The sequence below is a fragment of the Podarcis gaigeae genome, assembly GCF_964106915.1.
Source record: "Podarcis gaigeae genome assembly, chromosome: 6".
Lineage (NCBI taxonomy): Eukaryota > Metazoa > Chordata > Lepidosauria > Squamata > Lacertidae > Podarcis > Podarcis gaigeae.
This window is the reverse complement of record NC_139682.1, coordinates 21,852,412-21,873,553: the sequence shown is the minus strand read 5'-3', so window position 1 is coordinate 21,873,553 and position 21,142 is coordinate 21,852,412. Positions and strand designations below refer to the sequence as shown.

The 21,142-nt window shown below is 41.6% G+C and overlaps 1 protein-coding gene across 1 annotated transcript; it reads right to left on the bottom strand.

The window, feature by feature from the left end:
* Positions 1-8,782: 8,782 nt before the first annotated feature.
* OCSTAMP (osteoclast stimulatory transmembrane protein) lies at positions 8,783-14,720 on the bottom strand. The gene is made up of 3 exons (XM_083745807.1): positions 14,383-14,720; positions 11,950-13,000; positions 8,783-10,266 (listed from the first exon to the last, which is right to left on the bottom strand). Exons 1-3 carry the CDS (start codon positions 14,442-14,444, stop codon positions 9,907-9,909), a joined length of 1,473 nt encoding a protein of 490 aa, XP_083601933.1. The 5' UTR covers positions 14,445-14,720; the 3' UTR covers positions 8,783-9,906.
* Between the last annotated feature and the right edge of the window lie 6,422 nt (positions 14,721-21,142).

Sequence of the window (21,142 nt, the reverse complement as noted above, 5' to 3'; positions counted from 1 at the left end):
GGCTTTATTAAAGTACGTTCACGTCCCCTAAATGGAAGGGAAGGGCGATGAGGATGAGAAATAATAAGCCACGAAGCGCCTCTCTGTGTTTTTAATTACACTGTGTTTGTTCTAAAATAGATTTTCCAAACTGTCACCAACCGTGCGCTGTTATGACAGCCGAGGGCTGATGTTTAGTTAATAAAACATAATGCAAGAGTCAGAATGTGTGCACACCACATTCATAGCCAGTGGTGCTTCCACTGTGATTAGGTGCATATGAAGAGTTTATCTCACTCCATTGCTTTCACTGATAAATGTCAGCATGCAATTTTTTTTTTTTTGAGCAGTCCTAAAAAATATCAAATCCTCATGCCTTTAAATGCTGCCTGATCTCTCAGAGGTGCAACAATGCACTGCACACCTGAGCATCACCTTTTTCCCCGAAATGCCATGCGGTTCAGGCAGCAAGGGTGAGTCATGCATCTTGAAGCTGTCTAGGGAAGAAGTCAGCACACAAATCGGATATTCTCTGTATAAGTTATCTGTTGAGTTTCAGTTTTTGTTTCTTAAAGGGAGCGTCTCTCAAGCTGTCATGGTTTTTCAAAAAAAGAAGAAAAAAGATAACAGTGGCGGCAGCAGCAAAACTCAACCCAAACTCTTAATAAGTAAACTAAGCATAAACAATTGATGCAGGAATGATTATAGAATCTGCAGGCAGCACAACATGCTGGTGATTATCCGCCAAGGTGCATCACCAGTAGTGGCAATCACTTGCCCATTCTGTGTTCTGAATCCCCACCTCTGCTTTAGATAGGAATGTGGCAGTTAAGATGTGATGCAAGAGATCTGTGGTTGGATCTTCTGGGATCTTTCTCTCTCCCATTAAGCAGCACTGTGTATTTGTGTGCTCACTAATTTGATTGGGGAAGCAATATTTCCTGTTCTCATCTATACAGGGAAAGATATAGAGCTGCTATAATTTCAGCTTGTGTGTGTGTGTGTGTCGTTGGCAGGGTGGGGGGAATAGAACTATTTGCATTTCCCCCTAGCAGGGCTAATGGAATCTTGGGCATCTTGGAAAATGACATGGGGAAGAGTTAAACAACCCCTTTCCCCAGCAGTTTCCCATTCAAATAAATGCATGTGTAATTGTTTTGGAGTTAAGAAAGAAACATGGCAGGAGATCAAATTAAAACTTTCCCATCCGTTTTGGCCCTGAGCCATGTACTTATGTTCTATTTTTCTAGAGATGGACATTGTCCATGTATTGGAAACCACATCCTTCTGAAGTTGTATCACAATTCCCACTTGGGGTGCCAACTTGAATAAAATATTGGGAGGCAGGTGAGCCCTGCCCCACATAATTGATAACAAGATGCTGTGCATGCAAACCATTTGAATGGCAATGCCCACCAACTTTTTTTGGGGGGGGGCGGCTGGCCCCATCAGATATTTTATTGGGTGTCCTTGACCCTAAGAGTTGGCTCATATGCTCCCTACTATCCTCTTTAAAAGTGTACTGGGCAGATGGTCAAGATAGCATCACAACCCTACTCACAGCAGATGGCCCACCTTTTCAGCTCATGACTCATTAGCGTAGCAAATCACCATCATCACGCATCCCTTTTTTAACTCCACATTTCATAACCTGTAAAATGTACTTAGTCACCCCTGGCAAACTTCCCTGATTCCCAGCATAGCCATTCATATCATTGTTGGTTTGATTCTTTAAAAAACCCAAAAAACATTATATTGTAACAGCTCAGTTTCCAGCACACTTATCAGCCAAAATATCAAATATGTGAATCCCAAAAGGACCTAGGGCCAAACTATATTATACTAGAGTTCTGTGAATGGAATTCCCAACACAATTTTCTTCTTCGAAAAGGAGCCACAGAGTTGCGAACTGGGGGGGGGGGTGAGAGAGGGATTAGCGGTCAGCAAACTTTTACAGCAGGGGGCCAGTCCACTGTCTCTCAGACCTTGTGGGGTGCCAGACTATTTTTTTTTGGGGGGGGGGGAATAATGAACGAATTCCTATGCCCCACAAATAACCCAGAGATGCATTTTAAATAAAAGGACACATTCTATTCATGCTGATTCCCGGACCGTCCGCAGGCTGGATTTAGAAGGCTGGATCCAGCCCCTGGGCCTTAGTTTGCCTACCCATGGATTAGCCCTTTGCTCCTCTACTAACTCACCAATTTAAATGCCTCGCCATACACTGCTCACTCCCTCCCTCCCTCCCTCTCTCTCTCTCTCCTTTCCTCCAAAGAGGTCACAGTGACCTGTGATAGACGCCTCCCCCTCCCTTCAATTTTATCCACACAACAACTGTGAGGTGGGTTAGATGAGGAGAAACTGACTGACGCAAGATCGCCCAGTGGGCTTCATGCCCGAGTGGGGATTTGAAAGCTGGTCTCCCAGGTCCTAGTCAGACCCTCTAACCACTCTAACCACCACCAGTGTGACATGATGGTGCTAGCATCAACAGTGCATTGCTTCCAAAGTATATCTTTTAGGAGACATCTGAAGGCAGCCCTGATTAGGGAAGTTTTTAAAGGTTTGATGTTTTACAGTGGTACCTCGGGCTAAGAACTTAATTTGTTCTGGAGGTCTGTTCTTAACCTGAAACTGTTCTTAACCTGAGGTACCACTTTAGCTAATGGGGCCTCCTGCTGCTGCTGCACCGCTGAAGCACGATTTCTTTTCTCATCCTGAAGCAAAGTTCTTAACCTGAGGTACTATTTCTGGGTTAGCAGAGTCTATAACCTGAAGTGTCTGTAACCTGAGGTACCACTGTACTATGTTTCTATATGTGCTTTATATGTGCTGTAAGCTGCCCAGAGTGGCTGGGACAACCCAGTCGGATGGGTGAGGTACAAATAAATTGTTGTTATTGTTGTTGCAAGGGGACAGCTCAGCTTCCAGAAATAATGCTGAAATGTTGCATACATTGATATTGGAAAGACATGGCAGGCCACACCAGATAGCAAAAAGCAGGACCATGTTTGTCAACCAGACTCTTGTCTTCAAAACAGCTCTTGGTAAGGTGGTGGGGAAACCTCTGGCACTCCAGATGTGGGTCTGCGATTCAGATCATTCCTTGGGTGGGGGAACACCAAGAGGCAGCACCCCTGTGGGCACGGTGCCCAACCCCATGCCAGTGGAGAAATGGTATCTGTTATGTACTGAAGTTCTCACCCTGGGCCAGCAGGGGATACTGTAGATAGTTTTCACTCAGTCCACATATGCAAATAAGGGATTGAAAGTGATGTTCAGTGATTGGATAGTTACAGAAAGTTGTTACAGTTGTGTTGTACTGGAGCTCTATATAAGCAGGCTGGCTGAACCCTTCAGTTCAGTTCTGTTCTAGCCTGTGAATAAACAAGAGCTATTTGAAGAATTGCTGGATCGTCTGATATGTTCACCCACAACTTAACAGTATTGGCAGCTTCTGGCGAGACCATGCCGACATCCCACGAGATGTCCCCAAAACCTGCTGCTTCATGGATGCTGCCACACAACCCAAATAAGGGAGGCAGCAGATAGTGGTGGTGAACCCTTTTAAAAAGGCACCATCCTACTTTAAATGTATAGTGTGAATGTGGTCTTTGATTGATTCAGAACCAGCAGCTTATCTGCTCATGCTTCTTGATATGCTCCGGAGGTTATCCTTGGCACTGTGGGGGAAATGGTTCTACTGGGATTGTGGAATCCTGACTCACATCCATCTCTACAGCTGCTTTTGCCTTCAGGTTATCTCGCTTTGACTGGGGGGATATGACTCTGTATATAGATAGCTAGATTATAGAGCATCTGCTGTTCTTACTTATAATTACTACTACCCTTTTTAGCTCTCTTGAGATTTGTGGGTCTTTTTAAAGCCAGCTTTTTTAAAAAATGTAATTAATGTTACTGCCACTTTGGAGGTGGCATTTAAGATAAAGGAAAATAAATAAATCCCCGAGGGGGAAGGCACATAACCACATATTTTCAAACAAACCAAAAATGTGGGCTGCATTTGAGATTCACCCCTTCTTAATTTAGAGTGTGGGAGGGGACTATTCCAGGACTTAGTGCACAATTTCTCTGTTGCTGATTTACTCTGCAGTTATTCCTACTTCATTTGTGTCGTTTTACAAACCTAACTAGAGGGATTCCTGTCTGCTTTAACTTGAATTTTTCTAGTTTCTTACTCAAGGCTTTAAAGAGATGTGGTTTCCTTGAAATTCTTATGCAAATAGACTGGGTTATGGTTTGCAAAGAATGGGCTGTTTTTATGCTGCAAACTTGGGCTGGATCTACACTGACCTGTTTAACGTCATTAGAACGATATTAGATATACCGTTCTAAAATGTCACAGCCCATACTTGTAAATGAAAAGCGATTCTTAAGTTTGTTTTCTCTGTCAAAATGCTGGCTCCTGATTGCTGGTTGCTCTCTGGTGTCACATTTTAATAACACATTATGAACATTAAAAGTATGATGTCATGTGTCTATCTATGCTATGAAAACCATTCCTTAAACCTTTGTTAAGTTTAAAAAACCATGAGTGCAGATCCGCCCTTGGTCTCAGCAGGGGCAGACTTTGATATTATGGCACTGCGAGGGATGACAGAAGTTTGCAATTCTTATTTTCCAAATAATTCATTTTATTACTGTTGTTGTTGTTGTTGTTGTTATCTTGCACACACCCCTTGACTTGGCACCCTGTGTGAGGCAACTGCCCGCACCACACTAAATCTGACACTAGTCCCAGTGAGCCAAAGGGAGCACAATTAACTATTTGGCTGACAAATGCAAGGGACTTTTCCCTTCTTCCAAGATTCTCGGGGAAGTCCCAGAACTGAAAGCCCTGTGAATCTGAAAAGAATGTCACACGAAGAAAGCTAACAATGGGTGCAGAGCTCAGAATCGTATGGAAATGATTACAGCAGCAGTTTCCTTAGGAAGGCATATGAAAGTTCCCAGGGCGTCTCTTACAGCATTTTATCTTTCCTAATAATGTGCCTGAAGCTAATGGGGTTTGTCGCTTGCGCATATGTGATTGGAATGGCATCCGGTTATATTACGTAAATCGGATGGAACAGGCCCTTAGCAGCAACTTGGATTGCTGCTGAAATTCTGGAGAGAGAGTCCGATTCAGTCAGAAACATTTTATTCATAATAGGAATAAATTGCCAAATCAATTAGATAGCTTATCTGTGAAGAAGGTAAAATGCCCTTGACAATGACAAAATGGTGAAAGGAGGCAGGACCTCTGTTTTCCAGCTTTAAAGTGGATTTTGTTCTGTTGTTTCCATTGATTGGTTTCACTTTAACCTAGTCACAGCTGCTTTTCCAAAAATATTTTATTATGGTATAAAATAAAATTACAAAGATCAGAATAAAAAAATCTATTTTTTCAATGACCATAAATATAAATCACATAAATTTCTTGGTTTCTCCAGCATCAGCTTCGGGTGATTTTATGGGCTTTGATTCCATAATCTTTCCCACATAGCCATTGGATTGTTTACTCCCAAATATTGCTCCCATTTTATTATATAATATTGAATTTGCTCTGCTTCAGTTGTCCTAAACTAGCAACAGTTTGCTAATATTTGAAAACAATTGCCTTCTGTTTTTTCAATATGAGCTTTTTGAATTCTGCCACAACAGAAAAGAAAAAAAAATGCATATTTTGCTAAGGCTACACAATTTTGAAAATATTCAAACCATGGATGAGACTTCATTTCTTTTACCCCGACATAAACCAAGAGGTTCTTTTGATCTAAAAGACAAAAATCCTTATATCTAAGAAGATTACTTTTTTTTCATATTTTAATTTTTTTGGCTGAGACTGAATCTAAGTTATTAACAATATTAACAATATCCTCAATGTTAAATCTCTCTCTCTCTCTCTCTCTCTCTCTCTCTCTCTCTCTCTCTCTCTCTCATTTCTATACTGCCCTTCATCTGAGGATCACAGGGCATTAGATGTCAACTTTCTTAATTGGTCAATCTCCAATTCTGGTGTATTGACTGAACCTGGTTGAATCTTGGGTAGCCTTGTCAGGTCAATGCATATTGATTGTGGAGGTGTGGTAACATTTCTCCCATGGACAGTTTCCTACCCCATGCCATTGGTAACCAAAAACCACATGAGTCCGATGACAAATTTCCATGCCAGTGTTGCAGCTGCCTGGGGTCCAGCCGTGGTGGTGATATGGGCAAGAGTTTCATCATCTCTCCGAACCACACCGCTCCCGGCTGTGTAAGCACTTGCATTGCAACCTAAGTACCTAATCATGTTGACAGAGCAACCACACAGCAGCAGTTCGTATGAATCAGGACTTTGCTTGAATTGCTTCGGCACATTCTCCACCCCAACAGCATACTCCTGCCCTGCCTGATGCCTACTGTTCTTTTTACATCCTTGTCTGTGTTATGGATGGTTATCCCAACTCCTGTTTGTTTTGCCATTAGACCTAGCAGAAATGGATTTATTTTTCTTTAAATAAAAGGCTTAAGCCTTTCCTGGTTGGACCCACATCACATGGAGGCATTCTGCTCCTCATACAGGTTGATGGCAGAGAATAATTATTATTATTATTATTATTATTTATTATTTATACCCTGCCCATGTGGCTGAATTTCCCCAGCCACTCTGGGTGGCTCCCAATTGAGTGTTAAAAACAATACAGCATTAAATATTTAAAACTTCCCTAAACAGGGCCGCCTTCAGATGTCTTTTAAAGAGAAGATAGCTGCTTATTTCCTTGACATCTGATGGGAGGGCGTTCCACAGGGCGGGCGCCACTACCAATAAGGCCCTCTGTCTGGTTCCCTGTAACCTCACTTCTTGCAATGAGGGAACTGCTAGAAGGCCCTCGGCGCTGGAACTTAGTGTCCGGGCTGAACGATGGGGGTGGAGATGCTCCTTCAGGTATACTGGACCGAGGCCGTTTAGGGCTTTAAAGGTCAGTGCCAACAGAAGTAGAATGAACCCAGCAGGTTGTCATCCGAGTGCTCACACTTTTCCTGTATTATCATATTGAGGCATCTAATCATAAGCCTGCATTTTTATTAAGGCTTGATCAGGGCCTGAATCTTAAAATGAGCTTAAAGATTTTCAAATGTTTCATGCCAGGCAGAAGACTAAAAAACCTTGGCAAAATGTTTTTCCTCCTAAGACAAGGGGGCCCCCTGATTTATAGCAGAAAACAATTCTCAAAGTCATAAAAAGGGAATTACAGGCTGAGAGCGAGGACACTGACCTTGCATGTTACAGAAGATAAAAAAAGGCTGAGAAAACAAATTAAGGGTTGGTAAATAGTAAAATGAGCCATATCTTCTTCCTAAGGTTAAAAAGGCCAAGAGCAGTGAAAAAGGCAACTGGCTTGGCTGGAGAAGAAGAAGCTTCTTTCTATTTTTATTTTGAGGCTGGAAACTGTTCCTTCCTTTTCACTTTGAGAAGGGTTAATTCTTTTAAAAGGCTACCTATGATAATGTATTAAATATATTAGCTTAAATGTAATTATGCAAAGGATTTAAGAAATGCTAGATTCTTATTTCATAGAGTCATATTGCAATAGGAGACCAGAAGGGCAAATGAGCCCAGCCTCCTGCCAGACAGGAGACGCCATCGAGCACTCCTGATATATGGTTGTCAGGCCTTTTTGTTTAGACACCTTCAAATGAAGGAGATCTTTCAATGTTGATGTGAACTAAAGATCCTTGAAGATAAAAATTTAAGATTAACCATCTGTTTTGGAAGGCAATAGGGCAAGGAGGGCAAGAGGTGAGCTGGTAATTAAGATTCCTTGTTGAGACACATGTAAGATATATTACTACTTATTTGTCATTTATAGATGGAAGAATATATAGCTCTTTGTGTCCCATAAAAGGACAGAAGGAAATGGGTGTATCTTTTGTGATTGGTTCTAGCAAACAGCCAATAGGAATTTCAACCAGGCTGATTGGACAGAGGCAGCCAAAGGAGGAGCAAGGGGGCTGGATTAAGGAAATATAAGTGCTGGCCAGAATGGCAGGAGGCCAGGCCAGAGCTTGGTAACCATATACCACTGTGCCTCTCATTTATTTGTCTGACAAATAAATTACTATTTTAATTTCTCTATTGCTGCGTTGAATATTTCATTCCAGCTAAGCGTTAACCACAAGCAGGGTGCTACAATATAGATACATGGGGCACAATCTAATATATTTTCTGCCCCCGCCCCGCTGCAAAACCCCACATGCACCAAAATCCTTTGCTAGTTCTCTAATGGCTATTTTGCCTGAAACCTCTCGCCCCAAGGCTCTTGTCTTGCCAGCTCTGTTGATCTCTCTCTAGCCTGAGCTTCTCTCCATTCCCAATAGGCTCCAGCTGCACATTCAGCAATGCTCAGTCAAGGGGCAAATACTATCAAATGAATCACTCTGAGATAAGGATGATGACTTATTACTTTACTCAAGGCACTGACTTGTTCCTTACAAATGCAATCCTGCATTTCATACCCACAGCATTACAAACCATCGCAACACAAGCTAAAAATATGTCTCCAAGCTAGAAATCGTCCTTCCATGCATAAGTTCCAGAGCTACCAAGATTTAAAGATTCTCTGGAATTACACTGCAAAGAATTGCTAAATTTGCAATCTGTTTTTATCTTAAAAGAAGGCTTTTCTATATATTATGGCCAGATACAATACACCTGCTAAGTGATGATAACTCTGTTGACCACACTGGAAATGCAGCGCAGTTAATCTTCTCCTAGCTCTAGAAATCTCCTAAGCTTGTGCCATAAATGCAAACATTACAATAATAACTGATTTTATTTTTACCATCACTTCTGTGCCCATGAACCAATTAGCTAAACTTGAGTGGGTGCAATCATAGGATAAATCATACAAATCTGATGGTGATGATATCATTATTTTAATACATTTGGCAAAAATGTGACCACACTTTACTGGCCATTCTAATATGATAATCTTGGAATGTATGGGCTGTGATCCTGCGGATGAATGATTCCTGCAAACAAAGCTCATTTGCTGCCTCTTACCTTCCACAGAGAGAGTGGGGCCCATCTGCCGCTGGTGCATTTTGCTAGCTGTGGGGAAGGAACGATTGGCAATTTGGGAGATAGGGTGAATGTACTCAAAACTAGGCATATTGTCCCATCCCCCCAGTGGCTGGTTATTTGCATTTGGGAACAGGCACCTTGTGGATTTGTTCTTACGTGTGTTTTCTCTCTGGATTGAAAAAGGAAGGTTTGTTCACTTGTCTGTTTTGTCAGAACAAGGTGCTGCAGAGGAAACCACCAGCCATTAGCAATGAACAAAGGAGGCAAACAGCAGACAGTGGCACTTAGCGAGAGAACATAACATTCCATAATGTAGCATTAGCCCTCCAAAGGTCAAATAGCGAATCACCTCCCTGTATATATGAGTGCCATTTTCAGCCGTGGTGTTTATCTGAAAATCAATTCACTCTGAGCTTTTGAATCTCACAGAAACAAAGGGTTTCTTGGGGCAGGATTCAACCAATGAGTCTTGTCAGTGGACGCTCTGAGCAATGCTCCCCTCCCAACCCCCTGAAATTGGCTCAGGGGGTCAGGAGAACCATTGGAGGAGAGGGGGATCATTCCATCTGACAGAGCAAAATGCTTGCACTGGTGGAGCAATAAGAAGAGTGTGACATTGAATCTCTCCCTTTGTTTCCAAGAAACAAAAGCGGTGCTGGTAGAGTCCAACAGCACTTCTGTTTCCCCTTTTCTCCCCAAATCTTCTCCAAAGGGGCCCCAAATACTTTGGGACTGATTTTGAGGGCATTTAGGGGGCTCCAGAGGAGAGGAGGAGGATGCTCTGTTTTTGCTAGTGCAAAGTCTAAAAACCTCCTGGCATAGTAACACAATTCCATCCCCCCCGTGGAAGCAATTTAAGACGGCGTGGTTGGTTTCTGCTGGTGTCCATTCTTTTTCTTGTGTTTCCCAACAAGTTTCCTGTAGAGGTACTGAACTCTCCGGTCTTCTTGGCTGTTGAAAAAGGAGGCTGAAATTTTCCGGCACAGCCGACGTGAGTATGTTTCCAAAAAGATCATGGTATAAATGATGCAGTAGAGGAGCCCAACGGCAAGGACCACAGCTTTGTTGGGAGGGTTTGGCCACCTCATGGGGCAGTTAGCAGAGACAAAGGTCAGATTCTGATGATAGCTCCTTTCAAACGGAGGTAAGGATTGCTCTGTAGAAAAAGCACCGTTAAAAATATATTCCAAAAATGGCACAAAAATCAGCTTCGCCTGAAAGAATAAAAGAGAATGATTCAGTAGAAATACAGAAACTCACACAGAGCATTTAGTATTTCTGATCCCATGCTGTGGAATGCTCTTCCAGTAGAGATTCAGCAGGCATTCTCGCTTTCCTCTTTCACAGGAATAGCTTTTTTTTTTAATTCCAGCAGCTGTTTAATCAGCCAGTCATTTTAATGATGATGATGATGATTTTTAAGTGTGTTTTGTGTTTTATTGTTTTATACTGCCCTGATATTTTCTAATATGGCAGGTGGATATGAAACAGTGGAAAAGTACTCTTTGTAATAAGGTGTAAGGTCCTTAGAAAGTTAGTCATATTTACATGCTGTCAAAATCATTTGGACAACTTACTCAAGGCTAGTTCAGGACTAGCTACAATCCTAAATCATACAGAGATCTCTTTTAAGATTCTGCTTTACTGCTAAAACTGTGGTAATTATTATCATCTGTACTTTTCCATATTTCTTTTCCTTCTGGCCTCACTGTTTACAATTTCAGTCCATGTACAACCATGTCTCATATTCATGCATTTGATGAAGTCTAACCTATTATGCCTTTAAAAATATTGTTAGTTTTTAAGTGTAACCATGCTCTGGGGTTGTTTTTATGCTTATAGATAGTAAATCTGTAAAATAGGTTCAGAGGAGTTACTTCTGAGTGAACTTGATTAGGAAGCTTAGGATTTTGCAAGTTCTCCCACTGATTTCAGAGGGACTGAAGTGAGATTAAAGTCTCTGGATCGAGGACTTAAGAGTTACATTTCACCCACACCCACCCCATAAAGTGTGCAGTCCTTATGTCTTTCCATGGAAATTGACCAACAGCCAACCTAAATTAATTGCTTTTGAATAATTCCAACTACTCTTTAGTTGAAAGTCCTGTGATGCTGGAGCTTAAAAATGTAACTCTCATGTTTGGAGCCCTATTCTTCTGAAATTGAAATGAGGTGTGATAATGCAGGGCCTAATAGTATGGTGAATGTTACAGATGACCAATTCCAACCTGCATTTGCAGGAATCGTATGATGACCTTTTACGTCCCTACACATCACTTGTCATCCGAATTAATACAGTGGTACCTTGGTTCTCAAACTTAATCCGTTACAGAAGTCCGTTCCAAAACCAAAGCATTCCAAAACCAAGACGTGCTTTCCCATAGAAAGTAATGCAAAATGGATTAATCCATTCCAGACATTTAAAAACAACCCCTAAAACAGCAATTTAACATGAATTTTACTATCGATAAAGACCATTGATCCATAAAATGAAAGCAATAAACAATGTACTGCAGTCACACAATCAGTCACAAAAACAAAGCAAAAAAGTCAGGAAAACAAAAATGCAAAATAAACAGCAAAAGCAGACAGACCGCAAAACAGAAGCATGGCACTCAAAATGGAGCACGTTTGGCTTCTGAAAAATGTTCGCAAACCAGAACACTTACTCCTGGGTTTGCAGTGTTTGGGTTCTAAGTTGTTTGAGTACCAAGGTGTTTGAGAACCAATGTACTGCTGTACCATGTTGTGAATAGGAGGCAGGGTTAATTTTAACCATGCTGTGGTTGTTTCATTTATAATTCTGACTGCAGGAGCATTCAAGCGAAATCTTGATTTGCATCGGCATCTTGCATCCTTTCGCTTGAAAATGCCAAGGTAGAGGCTTCCATACTCACCTCATATTTTATCGAGATGACCATTGGCACAATGGGGAACTGGGCGACTTCGGTCACAGCCGCTTGTGCCAAATGGAAGGCGATATAGTCCGTTGCTATGATCACTAGTGTCAACATGAGCACTAAGGTAAGAAGAAAAAGGTGCATTACACAAGAAAGGAGTTCCTCTCGGGATAGCTTGAATCCTGTGGACTTAATCAGCTTCTTTGGTGAACAAACTAGCAGGTGAGTTGCTTTGTTCTCCCGAACCAAATCTTCTAGCTTTTTGGTGATGTAAACATTGTCAAAATGGAGATCTGTGAGGTAGCTCTTCAGGTACCAAGCAGACTCAAATATCAGATAGAAGAGGAAGAAGCCAGCAATTACCCGGTTACCCAATAGTATGACCTTCTGGACCAGCACATCAACTTGCAAGAAATCTTCCTTGATCCCTTGGCTAGCACTGATAATTCTCTGACTCAATAAATTGTTGTTGTTGTGGGTTTCAAACCGGACATGGCCATCCCTAGCTCTCCCTGTTTTGTCCGGCATGTTGTCAGTCACCCGTTTGAGAGCGTCACTGAAGTCCCATGAAGCGTTCCCCAAGAGAACTGTTGAGTTCAGAAGACTCTCAGAGGAATTCTTGCAGATGCATTTGATGACCTGCAGGATGGTTTCGATGTTGCTCATGATGTTTGGCACTATGTTGACAGCCACAATCATGAAGGTGGCAGACAGGAGCAACCTCCGCCCTTGCTTAGTCCCTAAGGTGGGCACAATTATAGTGAACATGCAACGGATGGGGTGCATTAAGAAGAGGGTCAACAGGGCCAGAAAACTAATGGCTGAAGCAGCTGCGGCAGAGAACGGGAAAGAATATTGCAGTGAGAAAAACATCCAGTTGTAGAAGAGGCCTCCAATGGCTGCAGCAATGCAACAGCACATCAGAAAAAGGGATAATAGCTGGTTGTGGCTTGATGGCAGAGGTCTGGAGTAAGCAAGCCAAGCTTCTGTGGCAAATTCTTGTATCCTTGGGAAGAGAATGTCTTGAAAGTAAGTCCCGACTTCCATCCTGTATTAATAATGAACAGATATTCCTGAATGATATGATTGAAACTGCTAATACTTCAGAAGCAGCTCTAACCTGTGTCAGAAATGCAAAGAAATAGAAGGAACTATGTACCATATGTGGTGGAAATGCAAAAAGATAAAGGAATTTTGGGAGATGATTTACAATGCGCTAAAAAAAATGTTTCAATTAACCTTCGCCAAAAAACCTGAAGCATTTCTCCTAGGTATTATAGGCGTAGGTATACCAAAAGATTCGAGGACGTTATTCATGTACGTAACCACGGCCATGAGAATACTATTAGTCCAATGCTGGAAAGGAGATAATATACCGACAAAAATGGAATGGCAGATGAAATTATTTCAGTACGCTGAGATGGCAAGAATAACAGGGAAAATTAGGAAACATGACGACCAAAAATTTAACAGAGAGTAGGATCAATATAGACAATACCTAAAAGATCATTGTAAACATTTGAAATCTTTGGCAGGCCTTGAATGACTCCTGCAATGTGACATAATTTATGGAAGTAATGGATAAATATAAACTAGATATTCTTCAATATGCAGTTAATACAGAAATGTAGAGAACCTATGTTGGGGTGGAGGGAAGTCTCAATATTTCGTTATACAACTTTACTTTATTTCCAGCACTTCAGTATTTCCTTTGTGTATATTTCTGATGGAGAAAGATAACTGTGGTGTCTTTTATAAACCAATAAAGATTAAAACATAAAAAAGGAGAAACTGCTAATACTTCAGATTTGCCAAATTTCCAATTTCACCACTCAAGTTTTGAACGTGAAATTCAAAATCAACATTCAAATTTTGAATGTGAAGTTTTACCTAAATCTGACAGCTTTAGACTGATATGCTTTCATTGTTCCGGGTGGTGTCAGATATGAAATCTAACTAATTATTACTTGCTAAATTCTGTTTCACGAGTGCCAGCCACTAAATAACATCCTTCACTGAATGCAGAATATTACTGCATTTTATCAACTGTGAAATACTGACATGTATTATTTATTATTGCATGCCAGTACTGTGCACTATCACCCCATAGTAATCAAATACTCCACTCCCCCAATACTGTGTTTGTTCTGAGACTTTTCTGAGCAACTCATCCACCCAAGGTCATATTGTACATACATTCACATGGTATTTCTCTGAAGCAATACATCAAAACTTGCCTCCATTGCCTCAAAAACAGCAGCGAATGCCATTTTTTCTGGTTGCAATCACTTTTTAGCAAACACATTTCCCAAAGCAATACATAACATAACCATTTTTAATTCTAGGGGGAAATTCTCAATAACAGCTTGATAATTTTGTTTTTCTAGACACAGAGAGATGGATATTTAAGTTAAAGTCAATTCTACATACCCAGTATTATGAAGGCGTCTCCAGGTCCTTTGTAACCACTCTGGGATCCTGCAAATTTTCATTTAGTTTTCATATATTGAAAAAATATCTGACAAGATAATAAAACCACTAACCGAATGAGACAGAACCATTAAGGTAGGCCGTTCTGGACAAAGAGGTGTGTGGGTGTGTTAAAAGCAGACACTTGAAAAAAGGTTCAGATGAACAGCAAAATCTGGTCTGCAAATGTAACCTCAATATTAATGTGAGACACCTCCTCTAATGCATCCCACCGCTGGTGAACATCATGTTGTGGCTTTAGTAGTTGTTGCTGTGTCTCTTAAGGAATCACTACCAGGCTGTATGTATGTGCTGATGACGCCTGTTTAAAAACCACCCTATATATTGCAAAAGTCAATTTAGAAAAAAGGAGAAGAAATAAGTCAGAAAAGTTCTATTTTTACACTGTGGTAAGGCTGGTCGCTATGAGTAAACACTGAATCTTGGTGATGAATTTGCTCAGCTGACTTTAACCTCAAAGTGTCTTGCAAACCGTTGGCACAGCTGCCCACTGTGTGTTCCAGGTTGCCACACATCCTGCAGGGCTGTTCCCACTATCTGAAGCCTGGGATGGAAAACTCAGCTATAGTGCAATCCTGTGTCTACTCAGAAGTAAACCCAATTGAATTAAATGGGGCTTGTTGCTCTTGTTGTTTAGTCGTTTAGTTGTGTCTGACTCTTCGTGACCCCATGGATCAGAGCATGCCAGGCACTCCTGTCTTCCACTGCCTCCCGCAGTTTGGTCAAACTCATGTTGGTAGCTTCGACAACACTGTCCAGCCATCTCGTCTTCTGTCGTCCCCTTCTCCTTGTGCCCTCCATCATTCCCAACATCAGGGTCTTTTCCAGGGAGTCTTCTCTTCTCATGAGGTGGCCAAAGTATTGGAGCCTCAGCTTCAGGATCTGTCCTTCCAGTGAGCACTCAGGGCTGATTTCCTTAAGAATGGAGAGGTTTGATCTTCTTGCAGTCCATGGGACTCTCAAGAGTCTCCTCCAGCACCATAATTCAAATGGGGCATACTCCCAAGTAAGTGGGTTTAGGCTTGCTGTATTCCTATGACGGACTGCATTTTAAAAGATTGTTGCCACGTATTCAGACTTCTACTCTTGGGAAAAAATTGAATCTGCATTTCTTTAGCTGTTTTGAAAAGAAGCTCTTTGTTATTTTCCAATACCTTTGGATGCTTAAGCTGAGATTCTTACATTGCCGGGGGTTGGGCTAGATGACTCTTGAGTCTCTTCCAACTCTAAGATTGGAGTTCTTGTGCAAATCCTATTCCCTTCAAGGCATATTGTGCAAGCAACATCATAATCTCAGGATAAATGTCCTTTAAGCGGTTTTTCTGTTCTATGATTCTATTATTCTAAAGCAGGCTCCCAGATATTGTTGGTCTCCAACTCCCAACATTCCTGGCCATTGGCAGTGCTAGCTGGGGCTGCTGGGAATTGTGGTCCATCATAATCTAGAGGGCCAAAGGTTCCATCCCATCTCCATCCCTGTGTTAAATCCGTAGACTATAGGGTGGGACATTTCTTTGCTTCTCTATCAGCTTGAAAAGAAGCACATCTAGTTTTCATAATGTTAGGGAGGAATAGATACAGAGATTCTACTTCCCTTAATGACACCTCCTGTCTTCTCTTCAACCCGCTGTCTCCTACCTCTGACTCACATTCCTGCCTCTGACCTGGCTACCCTTCATTAAGAAATAACAGGGGAAAAGCATTATCAGACTGCCAGTCATAGCCCTGAGTAAGGCTCCCCGACCACCATCCAAAGGGTGACTCTTCATTTCCCCCCCCAAAAAAATTTTTTTATTCATTTTATAACACAAATAAAAAACACAAACAGAAAAGACAAACAATACGAACAAATTCTTGCCATATCCTTATTTTTCTAAACATTGTTAAGTGGGCTTCCCCAAGTCCCACCTATCTGGTTTTCATTTCATCTTTAGCAGTTTACATATGTCATAATTTCTAACCATCTCTCTCTTTTTTTAATCACACTTAAAATAACTTCACATTTTATCACTTACAAATAATACTATTTTAAAATACCCTATCTTCTACTTCTAACCCTACAGCCTATATCCACTTCCAAAGCTATTCTAAGGTTTAAATATTAACATGTTTTTTCCAAATATTCCTTAAACGTCTTTCAGTCTTCTTCCACCGTCTCGTCTCTTCTGGTCTCGGAGTCTCCCGGTCAGTTTGGCAAGTTCCATATAGTCCATCATCTTCATCTGCCATTCTTCGATAGTTGCTAAATCTTGTTTCTTCCCTTGTTTCTTCGATAGTTGCTAAATATTGTTTCTTCTTCGCTAACAATATTCCCGCAGCTGTTGTGGCATACAGAAAAAAAGTAACATCCTTTTTGGGGATTTCACCCCCCACTATACCAAGTAAAAAGGCTTCTGGTTTTTTAATAAATGTGTTTTTCAACACTTTTTTCAATTCATTATAAATCCCCAAAGGGGGCCTCTTCAAATGGGTTCCAACTTCCATGAGGTGCAGCCAACATGGCCAGAGGTCAGGAATAATGGAAGCTACAATTCAGCAACACTGGAAGGCCACACAATGACCATTTCTACAGTACAGAGACAATGCTGTCATTCTACTAAAAAAAACTTATTTCGGTGACTATAATTGAGGTTTGCCAGAAACAGTGCTTTTTTTTCTTTAAAAAATGTTTAAAGGTACTCTCATTTAAACTCAAGAAAATCACCATTTTATACTTCAAATCGGGAAGAATAAATATAGTAAATGGACAAAAGTACAAAGATTCACAAAATGTTTAGGGATATGCATCCCCCTGCATCCCCCCAGAAAAAAGCACTGGCCAGAAACAATTTCCCATACTCCCATTTAAAAACAACACAATACTTTATCAGTTCTGTATCATATGTGTGTAATCTTTCAGACCTATCATCATAGTGGTGGCAGAGAGAAAGAGAGAATACATTAATCAAATATATAATATATCATTCCCTCAAATGATTCCAAGACGTATTCCCAAATGTTTGAAAAAGCCCTTTGAAAGTTTGTTCCCTGTTTCATTTTCTCCAGTTCTAACAAACATATTGGCTTTCTGCAATGTCCTTATTTATTTTCTTCTGCCGTGGACCAACATTGCTATCGATGCTTTTTATGGCTTGTATATTATTTACGTTCTGCACTTCCTTTTATAATGAGAAGTTTCTTTGCAGCCTCACAGTATTTACTATCAAGAAGACAGAACAGGAAACTTTTGAAAGTTTTGTTAAGGAAGTAAAAGAAAGAAAGAAAGTTTTAGCTGTCCCATTAATTTTCATTATGAAAACCCCATTCATTTAGTTATTCATTCAAATCGCATTCATTTTTATTCATTTGTGTCATTCCATTTGTTTCCTATGCCTTTCAGTGGGAGACCCAGATGCTCATCTGCTGCCTGCAACTTCTGCGATTTCCATCCAACTGCCACAAAATATTCAGATAGTCTGCTACCTCTCCAAGAGATTTCTTTCACCTGTCAAATTTCAGCCAAATGGAAAGGGCTCCATTTTATAGGTGCGTTGAAATGGCATGCTAAAAGTGCATGCATGCATGCAGTGGATATGCACACTTCTTCAAACACCAACACACAGGCTATCAGCTTTAATGAAGTGAAGAAAATATTCCTGGCACACATACATAACCACCAGAAAATCTGCAGCCCCATTACTCGCTATGGAAGGAGGGACAGGCAAAAGTTGTCCACATTCACCACTTGCCATGGGTGGGACAGAGAGCTCTGAAGTGGTGCATTAAAACTAGCATCACTCTAAGGACAGAGGCCAGTGGAGCTGTCCATAGTGGGCAGAGGGACATTACTGACACATCTAACCCCCCGCCCAAGACACAGGACATTGGTATTGGGTTAAAACAGGCCACAACATTTATCAATTACAGATGTAAACAGGCTTTGGCAAAGACATTGGGTATGTATCCGGAATCAGCCAGCTTGCCTTCTGGTTGGTCAGTAGGCCGGGCTGACCTTTGATTAAGGGTCACCTTTCAACATACATTAAATCAGGACAATCCCTTCAGAACCACTATTTGGAAGGGTGCTATGACTCATCAGTCCCTGTGTGGGCTCCCAGACAGAGACATCACTTCTTGGACCCCTCATCTAATCCCTCCCCCTCCCCCAACTGCAAATAACACAGTAAGCACAAAAGAATAGGACAGGTATGGGACTAGTAAGGAATGGCCTGGAAATACTCAAAGGAACGGTAAATAGGTGACTGAGCGAGGACTGTTTTGGAACAAAGAAAGGTAAAAAAAGGTAAAGGACCCCTGGGCGGTTAAGTCCAGTCAAAGGCGACTATGGGGTTGAGGCACTCACCTCGCTTTCAGGCTGAAATAGCCAGTGTTTGTCCACAGACAGCTTTTCCAGTCATGTGGCCAGCATGCCTAAACCGCTTCTGGCACAATGGAACACCATGACGGAAACCAGAGCAGATGGAAATGCTGTTTACCTTCCCGTCACAGCGGTACCTATTTATCTACTTGCACTGGCATGCTTTCGAACTGCTGGGTGGGCAGGAGCTGGGTAAGAGCAATGGGAGCTCACCTTCTAATTGGCAAGCCCAAGAGGCTCAGTCGTTTAGACCACAGTGCCACCCACAGAGCAGCAGAGGAAAACACTCAAGCCCTCTTTAGTCATTCACAAACTAAAGCATGTTCATCCCACCTCCTCCATTGCACCCCATTTCATGTCTGTAGCAAGGGAGCCTGCATGCCCCTGCCACTGTACACCTATGTATTGCTGTGGACACTTGATGGGTGACAATGCATGAGCATCTTCATGCAGATGGTCTTTATCAGGACACCTGTGTAGCCAGGAGTTCCAGGCAAGCTAGTGGTGCAGCTCTGCTCTCGAGTCATCACAAAGAGCCACCTGGTTATCTTTACAGGGTTAATTTCACTTTCCACGTTCTCTTCTTCCACTCCTTACATCCCACATAAACTGTCTCTGCTCTAGGAGGAAACCAAGGTCACTGACTGAGTCACAAACGTGACATTTGAAACTCCTTTGTAACTCTAGCATGTGTTTCTTTACTAGTGACAAATGAACATGACAGGCCCCATTTGTTTCAATTTTCCATTCATTTGGAATTAATACATTTGAAGTAGCTATGCATTTGCCAATGTACAGGCCAAGCAACTTGGAAGAAAAATGCTGCAGAGGTAGGTGCAAAGTATAGTCAACCCTCCCCAAAGGATTGGCAATCTCCTTGCACCCCACAACTGCTCCAACCCCTTCCCCCCAAATAACACCCCAGTTTCTTTCACCAGAATCATGCTACCTGCAGTTGCCATAGAAATTGTTTTATTGGGTACTTCTTGTGGGGATTTACACAAAGACAAGTATGAAATTGGGAAGTGTAGTTTGTTAAGAGTGCTGAGCTCTTATGCAATTCCCAGGGAAGAGGAATGGATTGTTAACTAGTTCTTTTGACATACAGTATTTGCAGACTTGAGGTGGGGACAATAGAAAGGGAGGTGGAAAACCCAAAGAGGGGAGAGCTAAATTATTTTTTTAGAATTTACAGGCACTTTCAAGGGCAGGCAATTGTAAGGCAATTGCAGAGGCTTCTCTTTGCTTTGTAAACACCCCTCTTTTTATTATTAAAAAAAGGTTTTACTCCCATGAGAAGGCAGCAGAGATCCTGTCCTGATCATGGACCATTCTTGCCCCATCATGCATCTTAGAAAGTGCCCTTTCTCATGATTTAGCATCCTTTCAGGTGCATGGCAGAGGAGGTGGAATGGCTGTACAGCAGTGGTTTCACGCACACACCACTGGGGATGGGCAAATCTCTCTATTTCTCATTTTTCCAATCAGAAGTTCAGTTCTCCCCATTCCCACATTGTGGGGAAAAAATTAAGTGTTCACAAAAATTTGTTAGCAATTTTGTGTGAATTTTGCAAAGCAGTGGCAGATTTGTGGCTTTCAAATTTCAGAAGTGCCCTGTGCAACACTAAAATTTGATGCCCCCCCCATCACCTCTCTCTTTCTGTTCCACATCATTTCTGTGGCTCCCTCTCTGCTCGATGCCCGGTGTGGACGAACCAGTTGCTCTCCCCTAAATCCTCCTCTGCTAATAGGATGCATTTCTGCATGTTATTTTCAGCAATATATGCATTTTTATTCACACCTTAACCTAGTATATGTACTTTTGTGGACATTTATTAGCTGGAGAACTGTACTGAAAATTCAAAGGTGTGCGAACACTCAGGATGGCTGTGTATTTCAGCCAAGTTTGAATTAGATAGATCTGCCTTTAAATGTGAACTGTATAAAAGCTCTCCTCCATCTCTGTGCCCAAGGGGACTGATGTCATAAGAATTAAGGTGACCTGGGAAAATTGCATTTCCCAGACTCCCGGGTGATTGGCACAGTGTTCCAAATGACAGAGAGGGAAGTTTTGCACAAACACCTCCACTGAGAACTTCCCACAGCTGCTATCAGGTAAGTCAACAGGGAGGGGTTTCATGGTGTGGGGGTTTGTATGCAAGGTCCAGTTGACAGGAGATTGAAAGGGAGGGAGGGGGAGGCATAGGTGTTCCATCTCTGATTCAATCCATACAGTAGAAGGCTATTGTGAATGGATATTGCTCTTGTCACAATGAAGGCTATTCCATTAGTACAATTTCGCAGGAGTACTAGAAATTATCAAGATTTCGCCTCTGTGGAACC

Excerpts from the sequence above, each read along its gene's own strand:
- OCSTAMP (XM_083745807.1), bottom strand. The coding sequence starts at position 14,444 with ATGAAAATTTGCAGGATCCCAGAGTGGTTACAAAGGACCTGGAGACGC. Across the intron at positions 13,001-14,382 it reads AGACGCCTTCATAATACTGG|GATGGAAGTCGGGACTTACT; the intron begins GTATGTAGAATT and ends TTATTAATACAG. Across the intron at positions 10,267-11,949 it reads TCATCTCGATAAAATATGAG|GCGAAGCTGATTTTTGTGCC; the intron begins GTGAGTATGGAA and ends TTATTCTTTCAG.